The sequence below is a fragment of the Equus quagga genome, chromosome 1 (genome assembly GCF_021613505.1).
Source record: "Equus quagga isolate Etosha38 chromosome 1, UCLA_HA_Equagga_1.0, whole genome shotgun sequence".
Classification (NCBI taxonomy): Eukaryota; Metazoa; Chordata; class Mammalia; order Perissodactyla; family Equidae; genus Equus; species Equus quagga.
The window spans coordinates 82,337,704-82,358,416 of record NC_060267.1 but is presented as its reverse complement, the minus strand read 5'-3'; the positions used below and the strand labels follow the sequence as shown (position 1 = coordinate 82,358,416).

Below are 20,713 nucleotides of genomic sequence, written 5' to 3'. Positions count from 1 at the left end.
ATAATATATAATAGTCACATAATATATATAATATATAATTCATAATACATATATATTCATTTTGTATATACTCTTTTCTTTTCTTCTCTGGCCTAAACAATTACAATTCTTTCAAAATTCTTTCATGTAACACAATTTATTTCCTCTCATTAATGGAAGCACCAAATATTTTCATTCTAAGAAATGAATATTGAACAGTAAAATTTCAAGCACAGAAGGGGAGACCATTTTGAGGGTAAGAGGAGCCCATGCCAGCACAGGCAATTCATAATTTAACCTCCCTGGGCAGTAGCTACAAAAGGAAGGGTTTGGAATAGGTGATCAGACTCACCGATCGGGAAATGTGTTGCGCATTAACCAAGCCACCTCGCCTAACTGCGCTTTCATTGCCACAGATAAACAGTGCACCATGTTTTACAGCACGTCCCGTACCAAACTGGAGAAAGTCTGCGAAGGAGCAACGTGCAGATGTGTAGAAGGTAAACTTCATGTAACATGTTTAGGCTGCACACTTGTTTAAAGCAGCCACTCGTAATCTGGGGCTAATCTGGGGGATGCTGTTTAGCAAACTATTGTTTCTCAGAAGTAGAAATGTAGTCTCAGCTGATTGAGAGCTGATTCCTTGAGCCCTGTAAAGCTACTTCCCAACAAGTCCTGAACAAGCCGATAGTTGCTACAGTACAGAGGTGGAGAAACACCATGCACACAGTTGTTGGATATCAGAGGGATAACATGATGTGAAATTCTCACTTTTCACCAGATCTGTTTAATGTACTAGGCAGAGGCCCAGGACTGAGCCGCTAGCTCCTCTTTCTTTCCCCTTGTCCTTCCCAGTTAATGACATTCTCTGCTTATTGTCCAGTTCCATTCAGTCTTTTGAAAATCCAAGGCAGCCTTTTTTTTTTTCCTGAGGAAGATTAGCCCTGAGTTAACTACTGCCAATCCTCCTCTTTTTGTTAAGGAAGACTGGCCCTGGGCTAACATCAGTGCCCATCTTCCTCTACTTTATACGTGGGACACCTACCACAGCATGGCTTGACAAGTGGTGCCATGTCTGTACCCGGGATCCAAACTGGCGAACCCCAGGCCGCCAAAAAGCAGAATATGTGAACTTAACCACTGCGCCACCGGGCCAGCCCCTAAGGCAGCCTTCTTGACCAAGGAAAAGACCCAGAACTCACCAAAAATCAACGATTGACTCCATGAGTGTCTGGGGTGGTGTTGGTTTTATTCTGTTTTTCAAAGTCCTTGATATCCGCACATTTCTTAGTTAGTCATTGCACCATCTTTTAGGCAGAAAACAGTCAAGTTATCATTTTGGTTCCTTCAAGGGACTTTTGATTATACTCAAAATGGGAAATTTTCCTCCTTTCTTCAGTGGAAGCACAAACCTTTCTAAAGAGCTGAATGTGCAGTGACTGCCTATGCTAAGAATAAGTCTCATGTTCAAGATTCCGGTTTTGTTTTTTTAATTTAGTTTTTGCTTTATATAATGTTTCACTTTATGGAGGAGGAGAAAATGGACAGGTCTTAGGAATCTGGTATTTGTAAGATTCTAGTGCATTGTCTCCAGGCTCACGAGAACTGTGTTTACTCGCAAAGAGAGTGTCTGCTTCCTTACATTAACCTAACTTTTGCCATTTTTCACGAAATCCAGCTGACTGTGGACAAATGCAGAGAGAATTGAATCTGACGATCTCGGCAGATACTAGAAAAGAAAGAGCATGCAAACCAGAGATTGCATATGGTAAGTTCAAAAGTTCAATACACAGTTCCATTAAACATGGAGTTTGATGAATATATGATCAGGGAGGAAGATCAACAGCTTTACAGAGTGACTATGTGGACACAACATTCCACGTGTCCCCTTGAAGGAAAATGCATCAATTTTCAGCATAAGCACACAAAGTTATTTATCCTTCTGCAGAGAAATGTGATTTTCATTAAAAATAATAGGAGTGACATGCACATCCAGCCAAGACACTTTACTCCTATAGACCCCATTGAATCAAAGACTCTAAAACATATTCAAAAAGGACTTTTGAGCAGCCACAAAGGTATAAGATTTCACTACTGTATTCTTCCAGTTGATTGAGCAGAGGCCGAGACAAAGGTGGTTTTGGGGTTTGGGTTTTTTCAAAATCCCTTCAAAGACAAAGTAAAAATATAAATACTAAATAATTTTTAACATATGCAGAATTGCAGTCCATGTTTGAGACTCTCTCCATTTCAAAAGGAGCATCTCCTTCCGGTTGTTCAGAGCTCCAGCTAAATCAAATGCTCAAGTGGAGTGGCAGTCTTGTCTCAAGTTCCTCATAGAATTGGCTCCTTTATTTTCTAGCCATACTTTCTAATGTTTATTTCTGGCTTTTTTTTTTTTAGAAAGAGCATATTGTACACCATCTCAAATCTTTTCTTGAAAATTGGTAGAGTGTTATTTATAAATGAGAAATAAATACCGTTGATTCAGCACCTTGTGTTTACCAACTGCTTTCACGTACGGTTTCTCACTGCAGTCCCATAAGACCCCTTGGAGCTAACAGAGGATTATCTCTATTTTACCAGTGAGAAACTGAGGCTCAAAGAGATTAAACAATTTGCTCAACGTCATACAGGGAGTAAGTAGTGGAACTAGGATGCATTCTGGTCTCCAATATTACTTCCATTATATTACCCTGAATTCTCTTACTGGAATGACAGCCATCAAAATGAATTTTGTATGGTTTATAGTCTGCCTTTCCTTCAAATTCATCTTGACTTTTTTTAAAAACCTAAAAAGCTGCCTAATTCAGCCAGGACCCACTGCAGTTTTTAAAATAGGTTGAGACTTAAAGACAATACTATATTGTTTTAACAGACAAAAATTTCATTAAATTATTTCTTCTCTCCATTTTAGAACAATTTTAACCTTAAATATCAGAAAATTGTTTTAACACAGAGAATAAATGCAATTGGAATTTAGTTTATTACTTTCAAGAAAAGACTTAGCTGGCTTTTTTTGGAGACTGTGGATTGATGCTGGAATAACAGAATAGAAACAAAATAAAACAATTCTGTCTCCACCAAAGCTCACAGTAGGTACGTTGACCATATCCACGATAAGGACTTATGAATCTGAAATTCAGAACATTTTCATCTATTTTAAGCCACGAATTTACACAGCCTTTGGTTCTGCCACAATGAGTTCATTCATTCCTGTATTTATCTAGCTAGCTAGCTAGGATCTCAAAAATGGGCAAAACTTTTAGGTCGTTCAACCCCATCCAAAGCAAAAATAAAAGAATCTTTCTCAGGCCACATAGAAGGGGTGGATCCCTTCAAGCTGACCATTCCAGAACTGAGGTCAAACACACCATGGATTAAACATTGATGCCTGAATGGAGAGAAAACAGTATTGTGAGTGGCTCATGTCAGATGGTTGCCAGTCCAAGCAAAGATGAGTCAGAAAACAGAATCCTATCAAAAACCAAAGATCAAAGCCAGTGGAGATATCCAAGGAATCAGGCAATGGAACAAGGAGGCTCATGTAGCGGGCCTGAATGGCAGATAAAGGCCCCCTCTGCGGCCACACAGAGAAGGAAGGGGCTCTTCGAAGTGCCCCGTGGGCATGACTCCACTAATCTTAAAGGATCAGAATCTGCAGTTAGATGCTATACAGAAATTGATAAATAATAATGTACACCTGAAATTATACAATGTCATAAACCTTTATGATTTCAATAAAATAATTGGAAATACAATAATAAAAAATAAATAATTTTTTAAAAATCAAAATTAAAGAAAAAAAGATCAGCCTCTGACCTTTACATCCAACAAAGTCTTATTTTGTTTGTTTTGTGTGCTTCGGTCTTTTGACTTAATCTTGCTCTAGTCCTACTCAGCCTGCCTATAATGGTGGCCAGGGCTGAGGATTCCAAGTAGAACAGATCATTAGGGTCGTGACCAGTAAAACCAGACCGAGAGTATTTGGGAAGACTTCTTGGAAGAAGTGAGAACTACCTCACGGGGCCCATAAGAGCTCTCCATGCTTCATTTCTCATTTGTCTGACAAACTCTGGCTTCTGTTAAACATGGCATTAGCGGTATTAAGCATGAATTGTTTTTTGTTTACCAGCTTATAAAGTTAGTATCACATCCATCACTGAAGAAAATGCTTTTGTCAAATACACGGCAACCCTCCTGGATGTCTACAAAGCTGGTGAGAATTCATTCATTTCATTCTTTCATTCGACAAATGTTTAGTGCTTACTATGTTCCAGGGGTTATATTAGGTACAGAGGATACAACTTGAATAAGACAGCCAGAGTTCCTGCCTTCATAAAGCTTTTATTCTATTTGAGGAGACACATTTTAAAAAAAACAAAAAGGAAATGGACAAATAAACAGTTACAAATCATAACAAGTTTTATATTTGAAACAGACATGGAATTAATGAGGGAAACCCTTTCAGTGAGATAACAGATGGCCTTTTTACAGCAGATGGTAGTAGGAGGTAGCCATTTTTAAAGGAGTCGGGCAGTCGGGTGGAGGGTGGGTCACACAAGGATTTATAAGGCATGGCAAGAAATTTGGATTTTATTCTAGAAGTCCAAAGGGAAGCTAATAAAGGTTTTAGGTAGGCAAGTAACGTGATCTGATTTGTGGTTTTAAAAGATCATTCTGGCTTCTGTTGGAGGGAGCAAGAGTGGGAACAGGGAAACCTGTAAAGAGCCTCTAAGTGCAAAGCCTTGGGTTAGACGCCATGCGAGTTTTGATAGGGTAAATGAGAGACAATAACCAGTATGACAAAATGAATTCATACGTAAAACAACACTTTAAAATGTTCCCTTTGATTCTCTAAGTAAACGAAAATATAAATGTCATAAACTGCTTGTCAAATGTTATAAATTGTAGCACAAATGATTCATTGTCATGCTAATAATTCCAAATAAGTTTTTGATTTTTATAAGTTATCAGTGTTATTTCGCTTGACTTGCTGTAGGATGCCCCTGTTTGAGCTTTGATTTGACAAGGAACCACAGAAAGCTTTTCTAGTTACATCTCCAGTGAATTGATAGTCATGACATGACCTACAGTCTCTATAAATAATTTTTCCTAATAGCAGCAGTGTTGTTCATGGTACTGACCTCTCTCTCAGTTTCTGCTACACTAGCAATAATTACATTCAAAATGTTTCTAGTCTTCATGATACCATCTGACATTTTTACGTATCCAATATATCTCTATTAATAATCACCCAAATCATGAAAACGGTTTATTGAAAGCTCATATTTAGTTTTCCTAATTCTCTTAATTTTTATTCCTTTTCAACTCTCAGAGTTTCATTTAAATCATTTGACAAAGTTTCAGGATTCATAAATTTTAAAAAACATAAAAGTTCATTATATTTTTCCCTTTTTTTTTTTACTGGGAAAGATTCACCCTGAGCTAACACCTGTTGCCAATCTTCCTCTTTTTCCCTCCCCAAAGCCCCAGCGCATGGTTGTATGTTCTAGTTGTAAGTCTTTCTAGTTCACCTATGTGAGCCACCACCACGTCATGGCTACTGACAGACAAGTTGTGTGGTTCTGTACTCAGGAACCAAACCTGGGCCGCCAAAGTGGAGTGTGCCCAACTTTAACCACTAGGCTATCAGGGCTGGCTCTATATTTTTCACTTTTGCCACTAAAAGCAAAATCATTTTCATATAACTAGATTCTCTCTTAAAATGATGTTTTACTTTGCTTTATATCAAACGGCATATCATTCTTCATTTTGTAACAGCTGTTTACCTTTATAGTTTCCTTTACTTAATTTTACACAATCAATTTTATCATTCATTCATCTGTCAGCTTATTAAAGCTGAAAGATTTTTTTCTTGAATACCTAAAGATGGTACTGACTTAATCGCTAGAATATCACAGGCAATTCATTAAAAAGTATATATACTCACTTTCTAAGTGTGTACTCCTGTATCACAATATCCATCAAAATGAATCTGTCAGACCTGATAGGATTTCCAAACAGACTTTGCTGTTCCAGCACTGTGGGCTGCCTGTCAAATCCCAATGCTTTTACAGTTTGTGTTGTTGCAATTCTTTAAGCTCTTCATATTATTACTTAGTTCCATCTAGTGTGTATTAGATATATATGATAGTAAATACCAAATTTATGAAGACAATCTTTAAAGCAACTTTTGCTTGGCTTGTATCTTTTAATTATCCAGAGACACTTGATAGGTGGTTCAGTCAATGCCAAATTGAAATAGCTAGAAATTTCAGAATTTTTTTTTAAGGTTTCATTTTTTTCCTTTTTCTCCCCAAAGCCCCCCGGTACATAGTTGTATATTCTTAGCTGTGGGTCCCTCCAGCTGTGGCATGTGGGACGTCGCCCCAGCGTGGCTGGATGAGCGGTGCCATGTCCGCGCCCAGGACCCGAACCGACAAAACACTGGGCCGCCTGCAGCAGAGCAGGTGAACCCAACCACTGGGCCCCGGGGCTGGCCCCCCTAGAAATTTCAGAATTTTTGCTGAAATCCCAGACTTCCCCCTAGCTTTACATTTGCACCAATAAGGGGTTCATAGAAATATTTCTCATTGGCTCCTTTCTCCTCAAATCTCAGCAAAACCATTTGATAGGTTGTTCAGTCATTCCTTCCAGTATCTTGAGGTCAACAAAAACCATTAAGCCATCTTCAAAGTCCCCAGTTTTTCATTTTACATTATTTGAAACAATTTTTATATTAAATAGTTGATCTTCTCAATAAAGATGGAAATTTTATTTTATCTTATTTATATTTTTTAAAAAACTGTGTTCTCATTTCAGTAGATATAAATTTTGCAATGAGTAGGGCCATAAAGCTAAATTACAACAATGTGTTTATATTGATTTTTTCTCTTTTGAAATTCTATCAAGTATTTCAATCTAAAAATGCTTGATTATTCTTTTTTTTTTTTTTAAGAAGGTTAGCCCTGAGCTAACTGCTGCCAATCCTCCTCTTTTTGCTGAGGAAGACTGGCCCTGAGCTAACATCCATGCCCATCTTCCTCTGCTTTATATGTGGGATGCCTACCACAGCATGGCTTACCAAGTGGTGCCATGTCTGCACCCTGATCCGAACCGGCAAACCCTGGGCCACCGAGAAGCGGAACGTGTGCACTTAATCACTGCACCACTGGGCCAGCCCCTGCTTGATTATTTTTAACCATACACTAGAGTTAATTCTAATACTTTGCAAATTTTTATGTGCTTGATCAACACTCTGATAAAAAATTTTTCTGGTTTTCATTATTTTAAATGTTTCACTGTATGAAATTGATTTGTGATGTTACTTCATTGTTTCCCATTGATGATGACAAATTTTCTTTATTTGAACCATGATTACCATTCTGACAAAATAAGCAAGGGTTTAGCACTGTGATCTTTCCACAACTTTTGTGTGTGTGTGTGAGGAAGATTGTCCCTGAGCTAACATCTGCAGCAGTCTTCCTCTACATTATGTGGGATGCTGCCACAGCATGGCTTGACCAGTCGTGCTAGGTCCATGCTGCGATCCGAACCTGTGAACCCTGGACCGCTGAAGCGCCGTGTGCAAACTTAACCACTATGCCACCAGGCAGGCCCCACAAGCCAACTTTTGAGCACCACTTGCATCCAACATTCAGATCATAAGCAATAATAAGCCATTCCTATTTTTACTAAAATAATCAAGTGGTTTCATTCCAGAAATATAAATTATTTGTTTTATTTTGTACCAATTCTTGCACAGTATCAAAAGACATTCCAGACTGTTGTGAATTTTGTGCAACATCATGATTCCCAAGCTCCAGTTCCTTATTAATATCATTTCTTCTTTAATCTCCTGTCAACTCAAAAGATTCATATTTAGGATATTTAAAAGGAAATGCCAGGAAACTTTTGCATTCTTTGTTATCTCTTCATTTTTAATACACATACATTTTGAATTTATATAAATATCAAAACACACACACTTAACACTCACACAAGAACTACTGCACACTAACAATAGAAACTAAACTATTTAAAGGGCAACTCTGTAGTTCAAGGATAATAATAAATTGGTGTTTCTCCTAAAACACAGAATGCTTAGAATAGGCAAGGATATAAATGAAAAGAAGATTAGTGATCATGGAAGCTGAGGTTAATTAACTATTCTCTCTCCCTCTGAATACGCTTGAAATCTTCCATAATAAATGTTTTAAAAAATAATAACAAGGCCCCGTGCAGCCACACGGCTCACCTTGCCAGGGGCAGAATTGGCAAACAGGGCTGCAATGTTGCTTAGACAGTGCTGCAACGGAAGTCATGTATTAATGGAGAGCCTAAGAAAATCAGCTTGAACTAATATGTGTACAGTAGAATGTATATTACTCAAGTTGACCATTTACAAAGTTGCCATTATATGCTATTTACCAACAGGTTCAGAAGACTTTCAGGATTTCATAATTAGGATGACTCCGCCAGAGTTTAACAGTGGATATCAGTTCTGAATATATAGCAATGAGTCAGACCTAGTCCCCGCCTCAGCTGAGGAGATAGACATGTGAAGGAAAATACCGTGATAGAAATTCACGTATAATGGGAGTAAGGGGGAGACAAAGAGAGAGTGATGACAAAGAGCATCAAGGAGTGTTTACCGGATACTCTGAGAATTGATGATGGGTTTAAAGATGTTCAGAATCTCGGGGCTGGCCCCATGGCCGAGTGGTTAAGTTCGTGCGCTCCGCCACAGGCGGCCCAGTGTTTCGTTGGTTTGAATCCTGGGTGCGGACATGGCACTGCTCATCAAACCATGCTGAGGCAGCGTCCCACATGCAACAACTAGAAGTACCCACAACGAAGAATATACAACTATGTACCGGGGGGCTTTGGGGAGAAAAAGGAAAAATATAAAATCTTAAAAAAAAAAAAAAAAGATGGGTAGAAACTCAACAGGCCAACTTGGGGAGGAATGCATTCCAGGTAGGAGAACCAGCATCTTGGCTACTTCTGGGTTCTTTGGGAATCCCAAAATTATCCTCCTTAAAATTTTCCAAGTCTTTCATGTCTTACACTTTTCTACAAAGCTGCCCATTGCCAGCTACCAAATGCTTTTTTATTTTGCTATATAACCTGTGGAGATTACTAATGTTCGAATAGAGAGGTTCTTTTAATTCCTGGTTCTACAAGAGCAATAATAATGAGCACTTATATAGTGCTTACTGTGTTCTAAACACTGTCCATATATTAACCCATTTACTCTCACAACAGTTCTACAAGGTACATTTTATTGTTATGCCCATTTTTCAGATAAGGGTCTGAGTCCTAACAGAGAGCATAAATCATTTGTCCAGGGCCACACAGCCAGGAAGTGGCAGAACTAGGATTTAACGCAGACAGCCTGACTCCAGAGTCTGAAGTCTTAACCATGTGGACACTGCCACTCTCCACTGGCCATTAGCCTGCAGACATAAATTTACTCTGATTAATAAATAGCCATGAGGAACTGGAACACTTGAGAGAGTTTATAATCATGACATCGTAACATTAATGTGATAACCTTACTTGAGTGTCTCTCAGGCGAAGCTGTTGCCGAGAAAAACGCTGAAATTACCTTCATTAAAAAGACATCCTGTGCTCATGCTGACCTGGAGAAAGGAAGACAGTATTTAATTATGGGTAAAGAAGCCCTCCAGATAAAATACAATTTCAGTTTCAAGTAAGTCACCAATATTTTGTGGTCTCTGAGCTCCCCTCCAAAACGGCATGTAATTTCTTCTTAAATACACTGCGTGTTTCTTGTGTGCCCTGCTGTGAACTAACAAACCATTAGGAGCATAAATGAAATCATGTGAGTTTAAAACAAAAGACCCCTTAAAGCCACCAGGGCAGCTGAGGACTCGCTGATGGATAAAGCAGCTGAGCTCCTAGGTCTAATGATGAATCTGGGGGACGTCATCCAACCCCCTTTTACCACGTCTGCTCCCTCAATAAGTTCTCAGACTGCTCTGTGTGGAAAGAGGAATATGTTAAAATATGCATTTTATTACCTGTTTTTAAAAAATAGACATTAAAACAGATGCCATTCCTGCCTTTAACCATGGGAGCCCCAAACAGCTTCACAATCATCCGGGGTCTGTGGATCTTACAGCGGGAGGCCGGTCTGGAAGAGTTTGGCTGACGGCCTGGCCCCCTGGGAGCTGAACAGCCTGGGCTCAATTGAATTCGACTCCTCTCCATTTGCGGCCATCATCACAGACATTCGTTTTCATTTTTTCTCGGCAGGTACATCTACCCTTTAGATTCCTCCACCTGGATTGAATATTGGCCTGCAGACGCAACGTGTCCATCGTGCCAAGCATTTTTAGCTACTTTAGATGAATTTGCTGAAGACATCTTTTTAAATGGCTGTGAAAACGCCTGAAAAACTTCAGCTTTGTACAGTTTCCACTATGGACTCCTTTTGTTGAAGTTTCTTTTTTCTTTTTTTTTTTTTTTAACATTCACAGCTGGTCTTCTTTGGAAAGCCCACTTTACTTAGAATTAGTGGCACTTTTATTAGAGAACAGTTTTAAGAGCTGTAACTTTCTGGAATAACATGGCCCTGGGGGGCATGGAGACAGACACTCATTCCAAGGTTATGGGACACCAGGAGCAATAAATTGGAATGCCTCCTAAAACCTACCACTCAGGAATGTTTGCTGGGGACGGAAGAATAGCCCCATTGAAATGTAGTATCTTACAAAAACATGGCCTTTGCTTGAAAGAAAATACCGAGGAACAGAAAACTCATCATTAAAGCCTGACTTTGCTTTCAAAATGTGTGAAAAAGCAAAAAAGCCTGTTATTTTATGCTAGGTCAGCTTCAACCACACAAAGACAGGCCAACTGGGAGAGGAGGAGAAAGACAGCGGCAGAGACCTGAGGAGGCCTCACGTCAGAGCCCTTAGCAAACTGAGAAGGTAGGAGAGTTTGTCCTTGCCCCTCCCCCTTCTGTTGCCCTCTCCTTACCCCCGTGAGGGTCTCTCTCCCACCTTTCCCTCCACGCTAGCACATATTCATTTCCCCCAAGAACTTGCTCTTGCCGATAATTGCTGTCTCGGAAGGCAGGCCCCGTGCAGTGAGATGGTGAAGAGAAACTGAGTGGCACTCAGGAGAAGACCTTCGTTCTGGTCCTAACTAGAGGCTTCACTGTGAGCTTCATAAAACAGGATTCACAGCCAAAGGTTCATTTTAAGGTGACACTTTGCAGCACGTTAGATCTCATGTAAGAGTTCTCACATAGATTCCCATTTATGTCTCAAGACGAGGTACAAGGAATTATTGTTAGCCCCATTTTAGGATGAGGACATTGAGGCTCAGGAAGATGAAGCAATTTCCCCAGCCTAGTGAGGGGCAGAGTCGGAGACCAAACCTCAAGGCTCTCACTCAACACATCCCTCTCCCACACTGCAACACCCTCACATTGTTGTCAGGTTCAATTTTCTAAGACTAGGGCAGGAGGCAGTTGGAGTGTCTTAGATATAATTTAACCAGCCCCAGTGAAATAGCACAAGGAAACATGAAGATAAACTCTGGATGTAACAGTAACAGGGCCTGAAATACATTCCCTTTTTGAAAAATCTGTATTTTACCAGTTAGTTGAAACTGCACAAGGCCTTGCAGTGTGCCTCATAAGAAATACTAAGATTTTCCACTTCCAGGAACTAAGGATTTATTTTTGTTAACGTCAAAGCTCACATTGTAGGCGCTCCCTTGGCAAAAACAGTCAACGTGTCCAATATGCCCAAACTCTCTGCCAGCCAGGAGTGAGGGCCCCTCCAGAGCAGGCCCCAAGCATCTCCTGCCACCTTCTTGCTGGACGCAGGATGAAGGGGACCATGGCCGTGTTCCGGAGGCCCCAGAGTCTCTGAGCTGTTGGGCTGCCTTCTCCCTGAGCACCGTGGCCAATAGGTCGGGCCACAGTGGCCTAATTAATCCACAGTGCAGCTGAGTTTTCAAACATCAAAGCAAGCCTTTGTGAGGGAGCCTGGCCCCATTTAGAAATCCACCGGCACCTCGTCAGCTAACTCCTATGCATTCAAACACACTTCCTTAGTGAGGCTTTCACGTCCCTCCAACCAGGCCGGCGCCCCTACTCAACCCTGCACTTCTCTTCCAAGGCCCTTGGAATTATTTACTTAATCATGTATAGTTGTTTGTTTAGTGTACGGCGGCCTGGCTCCCCTGTAAGCTCCATGTGGGCAGGTCTGGGTCCCTTCTACTCAGCACTGTCTGCCGTTCCGGGCACAAGGCCAGACACACTGTAGGGACTCAATAGTGTCTGCGGATGCCCCACCGAGTGTGGGCATCAGAAGACCCGAGTTCTAGTCTTGGCTTTGCCCCTGGCAGGGATTTGGGACAAGCCTCTTCATCTCTTCAGGGACCTGTAAAACAGGAGAGTCGAACACTCTAATATCTCTTTTATTTAGAGCTCTAAGAAGATATTTTATAATCTTATGTCATGAAACAGAAAGCAAAACTGCATGGCATGTAAGCATCCAAATGCTGGGTATCTATTTCTTTCTGTACGTGTGAAGGGAGCTCAGAGAAATGAGTGATTGTGTGACCTGGAGGAGCTTCTGGAGGGCTCTTAGAGAAGGATGGGTGGATCTGGGTAGGTAGAGATGGGCAGGAGGGTCTTTCTGGTTGAAGGGAAAAGCCCAGGGCACATTTCCACTGGGGGTAAACAAGATGATTTAGGTGGTACAGAGGAACATTGTTCATTTTAATAGCTAAATGTTTATTTTAACATATTAGAAAAAATATAACTAACATATCAAGGGCCGTGATATACAATTTCCTTTTAAAATAAATTTATTTGTCAAAAAGTAAGTCTATCTAAGGAAAAGCTTTAAGTAAGTAGAAGTATAGATTGTCCTTAGGGCAAAAATCATGAGGTTGTCATGCACATGATTGAAATTTAGGAAATTCTGTCTTAAGAAAATATGTAGAATTGACAATGAGCCAAGTTTGAGGCAGGCAGCCTCGCTCTGGAATTTCTCAGTGAGGGATCCTGAGCCAAAGACAGAGTTACTTTCTAGCCTCTGTAATGTAAATTTATTCAGCAACATCCAACAAACATGTGTTGATCGGTAACTGTAGGCCAGGCCCAATTCTAGGTGCTTGCTGCCTAGCTCCCTGCCCTCGTGAAACTTGGATTCCATCTGTAAGAGATATGCAATAAACAAAGACAACAATTAGGGGATTGGCCTTGAATGTTAGAAGGTAATAAAAGCTATGGGGGAAAAAAGTAGAGCAAAGTAAGGGAGATTGGGAGTGTGGAGGGAGGGGTTGCATTTTAAATAAGGTGTCAGGTCAAGGTGGGCTTCAATGAGAAGGTGCAATTTGAGCAAAGACTTGAAGGTGGTGAAAGAGCGAGCCAGATGGCTATCTAGGGGATGAGCGTTCCAGGTAAAGGGAGCATGTAGTGCCCACACCAAAAGCAGAAGTGTGCCCAGTGTGTTACAGGAAGAGCAAGGAAGATGGCGTAACAGGTGCAGAATGAGCAAAGGGGTAGGTGGGTAGAGATGAGGCCAGGGAGGTCATAGGGACCAGATTGTGCAAGTCATGGAAGGGGCGTCGGCTGTCCTCAGCAGGAAAGGGGAGCCATTGCAAGGTTTGAGCAGAGGAGCGACCTGGTCTGTCTTACCTTTTAAAAGGATTACTTTAGCTGCTACATTGAAAACAAGGCAAGGGTAGAAACAGAGAGACCGGTTAGGAGGCTACTGCAGTAAACCTGGCAAGAGATGCTGGTAATTGAACAAAGCTGAGTTTATTGATGGCAATGAGAGAGAACACACATCGTGGGAACCATGAGCTTCTCAGTGAAAGGGTGTTAGAAAGGGCTTATAGGATTTCGGCTTGTGATGGATTATGTTAGGGAGGGTTCAAGGAAGTGGGGCTTTGCTCTGGATTGGATGCTGTCAGGAAGCAGGGGTAATCCCGTGACTGAGCATCTTAATTCTGTCTCACTGGGAGGAAAAGCAGGAGCAATCACTCACGTTAGCCAGGAAAGGGGGATATGTGGTCATTTTTGTGGTTTGGATAATGTTCTTGTTTTATTTTCTGCTCAAACATGATTATGGAGAAGTTTTTTTGTCTTGATCCATTTTGGCTGATGCCAGTGTTCTGTGACATCAGACAGAGAGAACACCACAGCCTGGCTCTGAGAACCAGGCCAGCTCCTAGGCACCCCAAGGCCTCCCTCTCAGTCCAGCTCCCAGTTGTCAAGGGCGGCTCTTTCCTTTCATAGACCCTTTTTCCTATAAGATGCGTAGATGCACACAATGCACAAATTTGCATACTATTTCAGAGGCCCCCATGAGAGTCCATGCATGGACTTCATGACTGAAAACTGCTGCCTCAAGAGCTGAGAGGTTCTCAGAGACACAAAGCAACTCTGAGCATGTTTCCGTGGGTTTTTCCCTACTCCTGAAAACAGATTGATTCTGCATATTTAACGAGATCTGAGAAACGTGTCACCAGGGACATGATCTTTAACTTTGACTGGCAGATTAAAATACTCCTTTATGCCTCTGTGTCCGAAAGAGAGGAAGGAAGGAAGAAAGAAAAGAATGAAGGAGAGAGGGTGGGAGGAGAAGAGGAGAGGGAAGGGAAAGAGGAAGGGAGGGAAGGAGGGAGGGGATTTTGTTTTAAGACAAGATGAGATCTCCATTTCTAAGAACCTTCTGGATTCTTCTCAGCTGGCAGGGTCCCCATCCTGACAGACATGTTGGCAGAAATGGATCTGTTCCTTGGAACACAGTGTCTACTCCTTCACTGTTTCCATCATTATAATCAGATATGTGTGTATTACGTACACAATCATGAATTATATAATCCTAAAAGGTCCAACCAGAAAGGACCTAGAGCTCATCTCATCCAATTCCTTCATTTTCACCTGGGAAAACAGGCCCCGAGGAGTAGCTTGCCAGTGGTCACAGTGCTGTTAAGTGCAATGGCTGGGACACAAGCCCATGGCCTCTGCCTCCTAGCTCAGTGTTCTTTCCACCATGCAAATGAGTGGCGGTTACAGAGAAATCAATTTTGGCTCCCTGTAAAGAAGCATTTTCTTATAGCCCGAGCCATTCAAACATAGAATAGGCTTTGTAGGAGGGACCAAGTTCCCATCATCACCACCTTCCAAGAATGTTGCAAGAGCGATTCATGATAGGGGGTCGGCCCCGATGAGATCCAATGTCCCTTTAGCTCCGAGAGGCCATAAATAGAAAGGAGAACATCTACTTTCCCTCCTTAAGCCTCTGTTTTTACATCTTAAAAATGTGACTACTGATAATTCCCACTTCGGAGGATTTCTGTGAGACTTACATGAGATAATACAGATCATGAATATAACCTGATAAGCACAGTGCCGGGCACAATAACTGTGACTTGTGGTTGTTCATAGTACATCCATGGCACACAGTAAGCAATGTATTCAACAAATTTCTTGCCTGGCATCACAGTGACTGCATTTCTTGGAGTTCCTGTCGACATTTCACACCATCCTGTGATGACTGGCACCCTCTTACTTTCAAGAAGGAAGCAGTCGAGGCTCCAGGAGGCTGTTACCTGCCCCAGGTCACACCCCTTTACAAGGGGTATGGAATCTTTTGGGCTGTGGGGCCCGTGCTCCTAGCCTCTGAGCTGGACAGCCTTCTCACACCCTGGAAGGGTAGTACATCGTCTTCTTGCGATCTTGGCAAAGTCTCTGCCTCTCCGGGCTTCAGCGGCCCCATCGCCCAATGAGTGTGCTTCATTAGATGCTCTCGAAGCCATCTCCCATGCTAGGACAACAGGTGAGGCAGGTGAGGGCTGCCGGTACAGGGTGCGAGGGCAGTGGGAACACTGCAGTTGGTGTAGAAAAATGAAGGAAGGCAGCACCAGACATAAACTCAGTGGATCTGCAAAATGTGTCCTGAAGTCATTGTCCACACGGATACAACCCAATTTGTAGAACTCTGAACTGACAGGTCCTCCTCCCTCCCTCAAAGGACTCTGATTTGCCAGCAGAGTTGACTTTTTCCCCTTGTGAACCTCCTACATAGAATGATAAAATATGGATGTTTAAAAATCCCCTGGAGATCATCTAATCAAGCTCTCCCCATTTCACAGATGGGGAAACAGGCCAGGAAGGAGCAGACTCTCTAAGGGCCATCTGAGACTCTCTGAGAGCCAGGTGCTATGGTTCCAGCCCCTTCTTCCCTTGTCGTAGTGCCTGGTTTCTCCTCCCACCGGCTGGGCCTAAGGGGCGAGCAGAGACCAGAGCCCCAGGGGGGGTCCAGGGCTAACACTTCCCGTAGATGAGATGAGAGAAATCAGAAACTGTCCTGGAAAGACGGGTTTTTGTTTGGCTGGAGTTTTGGTTGTTGGGTGTGTGTGTGTGTGTGTGTGTGTGTGTGTGTGTGTGTGTGTTTTATGCGTTTTGTGTTGGTGTTGTTGGGGGTCGAGGGGGGTTGAAGCTGACTAAAGCAAGAGAAATCAGAGCTGAGGAAAGAACTATTTGGCTTAATGGGGTTTTTTTTCCAAGTAGAGAATCCTCAGGAAACTCGAGCCAGGACTGAACTCTGAGAACAGAGAGAAGAAAGGAAATATGCCCCGAGTAGGAGGAGAAAGCAGAAAGGAGGTTTCCTGGGTCTGCTGGGGCCTTGGGGCTGGGTCGGTTGTCATTCATCCTCCTCCTGACATCTCCTTTCACCTCTGAAGGCAAAAGGCCGAATTGTCACCTAATCAGTAATTAAATGCTGGATGTGGAAATTAGAACAGCCCCTCGTTTTGACTACATTGTGTGTATAGTGTGTGTGTAAGAGACAGAGACAGAGGAAGGAGTTGTCACTATGGGGAAATGATACAGTGAAGGAGTGAGAACTGCCCTGGTTGGTGACCTTGGGAAAGTTCCTGAACCTTCTGGAGCCTCGCCATTTGCCCCCCGATAAAGTGAGAGTAGCGTCATCAGCCTTGAGGGCTGTAAGGATTAGAAATAATACCTAAGTCCCAACTCGGGGGCGCAGTGTGAGGTGGCCCATGGCAGCTGGCTGGCTGCGGGATTTGGGACTCTCCTAGCTCTCTGTGCCTCAATTCTCTCTTTGGGAAATGAGATAATTCTTTCAGCTCAACTTATAGGATTGCTGCAGGATGAAATAGGATCAGACAAATGAAAGAACTTTTGAACTGTAGAATTTTGAACAAACGTGGAAACAGCATTAATAGTCAAAAAGCATCTTTGTGCTAAGATACCACAGGCAGAGACCGCCTGGTAGGGTGCTGAGAAGCAATCTCGTCCAGTGCCTCAAATTTCCCTATTAGAGCTTCATTCCGTTAGTCCTGGAGGCTGTCAGTCTTAGAACAGTGTTTCACAAAGGGCAGGCCTCTCACCAGCAGCATCTCCATCACCTGGGAGCTGTTAGAAATGCAAATTCTCGGGCCCCACCTCAGACCCACTGAATCAGAAACTGTGGGAGTGGAGCCCCGAAATCCGTATTTTAAAAAGATCTCCGGGAAAGTCATAGGCACCTTAGAGTTTAAGAGGGATTGTCTTAGAGCTTGTGAAGATGCAGATTCTGATTCTGTAGGTCTGGGGTGGCCTGAGATGCTGCATCTCCCAGGTGACGTCTATGGAGCTGGTTGTGGACCTAACAAGGTTCCAGAGCATCCTATCAGGTCAGGGATTCTGGCAGGGAGAGAAGGAGCCCTTTAACCGCCAGCGCTTTCGTTCAGAGTAATTGTGCACAAGGCCTTTCAGGAATGGGTGGCCGAAAAGGCTGAGGGATTCTGGGGAGAAGAGAAACACAGGGCACCAAACAGAAAGAGGTCTTAAGAAAAAAAGAGGAGGAAGGAGGGCGCTAAAGGAAAAGCCAGCTGCCTTTGCAGGTCTGGGCATCGCTTAATCCGTTCACTAAGTACCATTTATGTGTGAGGCACTGTTCTGGGTTCCTTACATTCCTCAGTTCAGTTAATCCACACAACAGCCCAATGAGCTTGGTACCCTCATTTTACAGAGAAGTAACCCTAGGAACAGAGCAGTTAAGTAAATTGCCCAAGGTCACTCAGCTAGCGAGTGGTGGAAGTGGGATTTAGAACTCAGGCAGCCTGACTCATTAGCACTAGACTATTTTGCCTCAAATATAGTCCCTGCCCTCAGGAAGCTTACAGTCCAATGAGGAGTATGGGCTAGGACTAAAAATGGCCAACTCTTGGATGATGCCCATGACGCGCACAGTTCCAAGCACCTTACACATATTTACTATTTTAGCTCTTGTATCAATTCTGGGAGACGGGGCAGGGCACTGCCAAAGGGGCCTGGCTGTGTGTGTGCAGAACCAGGCAAAACAGGTCTCTTTGTTCCTGGAGGTTTATGTACAGAGGTGCTTGAATCACCGAATGTTCCAGACTCCGTGTCCTAAGCAGAAAAACTCCAAGTAGAAGCAGCCTCTGCAGAAGGGTCTCCAGTACCGGGTCCACGCCCCACTTTATGTCCTCAGCTTCCACCCCCTCACCGCTTCCCAGCCTGGCCTCCAGGATGCCTCGCTGTGCTGAAGAGCAGGTGCTCATGGCAGCTCTTCTGCTCACCCTGGCCCCTACAGCCAGACCCAAGTTCACACAGTAGATGGGTCCTGCTACGTGCACTGTCCCAGGCAGGGCCTGCGAGGCCAGGCTGTTGCCCCTCCTGATGGGCACTGAAATGAGGGGCCTGCTGAGTTGATCACTGCTGCTGCTGAGCACCCTGGCCCACCACGGGCGGCAGCTCTGACCTGCCACTCCCACTTCCGGCCCATGGCCTCCCTTCCTCCCCTACATACCAGAAATCACTACCTTAGCACGTGGGATTCAAAAGGTTGTCTAACAAATGAAAACTGATCTTAGCTCTTTGCAAAGCAATTTGACAGTGCATTTCAAGAGCCAAAATATGTTTATATTCCTTGATCCAGTAATCCTCCTCTTGTTGGATTATTTATATAAAGCAAATTCCCAAAAGGAAAAAAAAAAAACAGTTCATACACAAAGATCTTCTGTGCAGGATTAATTATTCATTCAATAAATATTTACTGAGTTCCTCCTATGTGCCAGACACAGTCCTAGACGGTGTAATCAATAAACAAGGTCCCTGCTCTCCTGTGATTATGATATAATTGGGGAGAAAGACAACAGATACCCACATAAATGAGAAAAATAATATATTTACTAAATTCTCTGCAAAGAATTAAAATCAAGGTCTGTGATAGAGAATAACTGGGTGGCTGCTCTAGATTGGGTGGTGACAGGTCTCTCAAATGTCACTACATAAGATGACATTTAAGCTAAGATTCTCATGACAAGAGGGGGCAGTTATACGAAGGGCCAGAAGAAAGCATTTCCGGAAAGGGAGGTCAGTGGTCCAGGGAACGGCAAGAAGGCTGATGTGACTAGATCAAGGAAAGCAAGTGATGGGAAATGAGGTCAGAGGAGTGGAAGGGGCCAGGTCAATAGGATTTTGCAAGCACAGGTGAGATATTTGGATTTTATTCAGTAAAGAGTACTAAACACGGGCTTGAGACCAGACCGTAGCTGAGAAAGAGGAAGGGACACTGGTTAGGGACTATGGCATCTATCCTAGAGAAAGATGATAGCAGCTTGAACCGGAATGGTAGAAATGGAGATGAAGAGGAATGGATGGGTGAAGGATATTTTTGGAGGTAGAGCTGAAAGGGTTTGCTGAAGGGAGTGGGATGTTGGTGATTAAGGCCAAGGAATCAAGGATTACTCATGGGTTCTCAGCTTGAGCTGCTAGAGGTGCCATTTACACAGTTGGCAATGACAGGAAAAGGTGCAAATTTAGGGAAAGGAGGAAGGAAGGTGTTATTGGTTAAACTGTGTCCCTCAAAAAGAAATACTGAAACCCTAACCCCAAGCACCTCAGAATTTGACCTTATTTGGAAATAGGCTTTTGCAGGTGTAATTAGTCAAGGTAAGAAGAGATCAGGAGTAGGGATCGTACGGGCCCTTATGCCAATGTGACTGGTGTCCTTATAAGGAGAGGGAAATTGGGACACAGACAGAGACACATGGAAAGGAGAACACCACGTGAAGACACAGACAGGCACGTGAAGACGGGGCAGAGATTGGAGTGATGTGTCTACAGGTCAAAGAATGCCAGGAATTACCAGCTGTCACTGGAAGCTGGGAGAGAGGCATGGAAAAGCCTCTCCCTCAGAACCCGAGAAGGAGCCGATCCTGCCGACACCTTGATTCCCAACTTCTCCCCTCCAGAACTGTGAGAGAATAAGTTTCTTTTAAGACACCCAGTTTGTGGTACTTTGTTATGGCAGCTCTTAGAATCTGATATAGAGGAGCATAAGGATTTCTGCGGGGGCCTCGTTATGTTTGAGAAGGCTTTTAGACATCCATGTGGAGATATCAAGTAGCAATTGGATATTTGAGCCTGGAACTATGTTCTATAAAGTAACCCACTATACTTTATTAAAGTACTTTATGTGATATGTTAAATATGACATATAAAGTGATGGCCTAAAAAGGGAAAAATAATTACATAAATGATGGTACACACATTCCATGAAATATCATGCCCCCTCTAAAGAGAATCATTCTAAAAACTAGGTAGGAACCCGGGAAATGCTTATGATAATAGAACATACACACAAAGCCGGTGATTGCCACAGCGTAATAACTGTCTGTGGATGAGAAGCAGGAGTCAACC

The 20,713-nt window shown here is 42.8% G+C and overlaps 1 protein-coding gene across 3 annotated transcripts in view; it reads left to right on the top strand.

Moving 5' to 3' along the window:
• C5 (complement C5) overlaps positions 1-16,779 on the top strand; it is a 90,334-nt gene extending 73,555 nt beyond the window's left edge. For 2 of the 3 annotated variants that reach the window (XM_046646774.1, XM_046646757.1), the window contains exons 37-42: positions 396-479; positions 1,658-1,747; positions 4,115-4,198; positions 9,559-9,697; positions 10,264-10,940; positions 16,553-16,779. In XM_046646774.1, coding sequence (XP_046502730.1) covers positions 396-479; positions 1,658-1,747; positions 4,115-4,198; positions 9,559-9,697; positions 10,264-10,402 — 536 coding nt within the window. In that variant the 3' untranslated portion in view covers positions 10,403-10,940; positions 16,553-16,779. Of the gene's footprint in view, positions 1-395; positions 480-1,657; positions 1,748-4,114; positions 4,199-9,558; positions 9,698-10,263; positions 10,941-16,549 lie in introns of all 3 variants that reach the window. The other variant, XM_046646765.1, reaches the window with a different exon arrangement.
• The last annotated feature ends 3,934 nt before the right edge of the window (positions 16,780-20,713 follow it).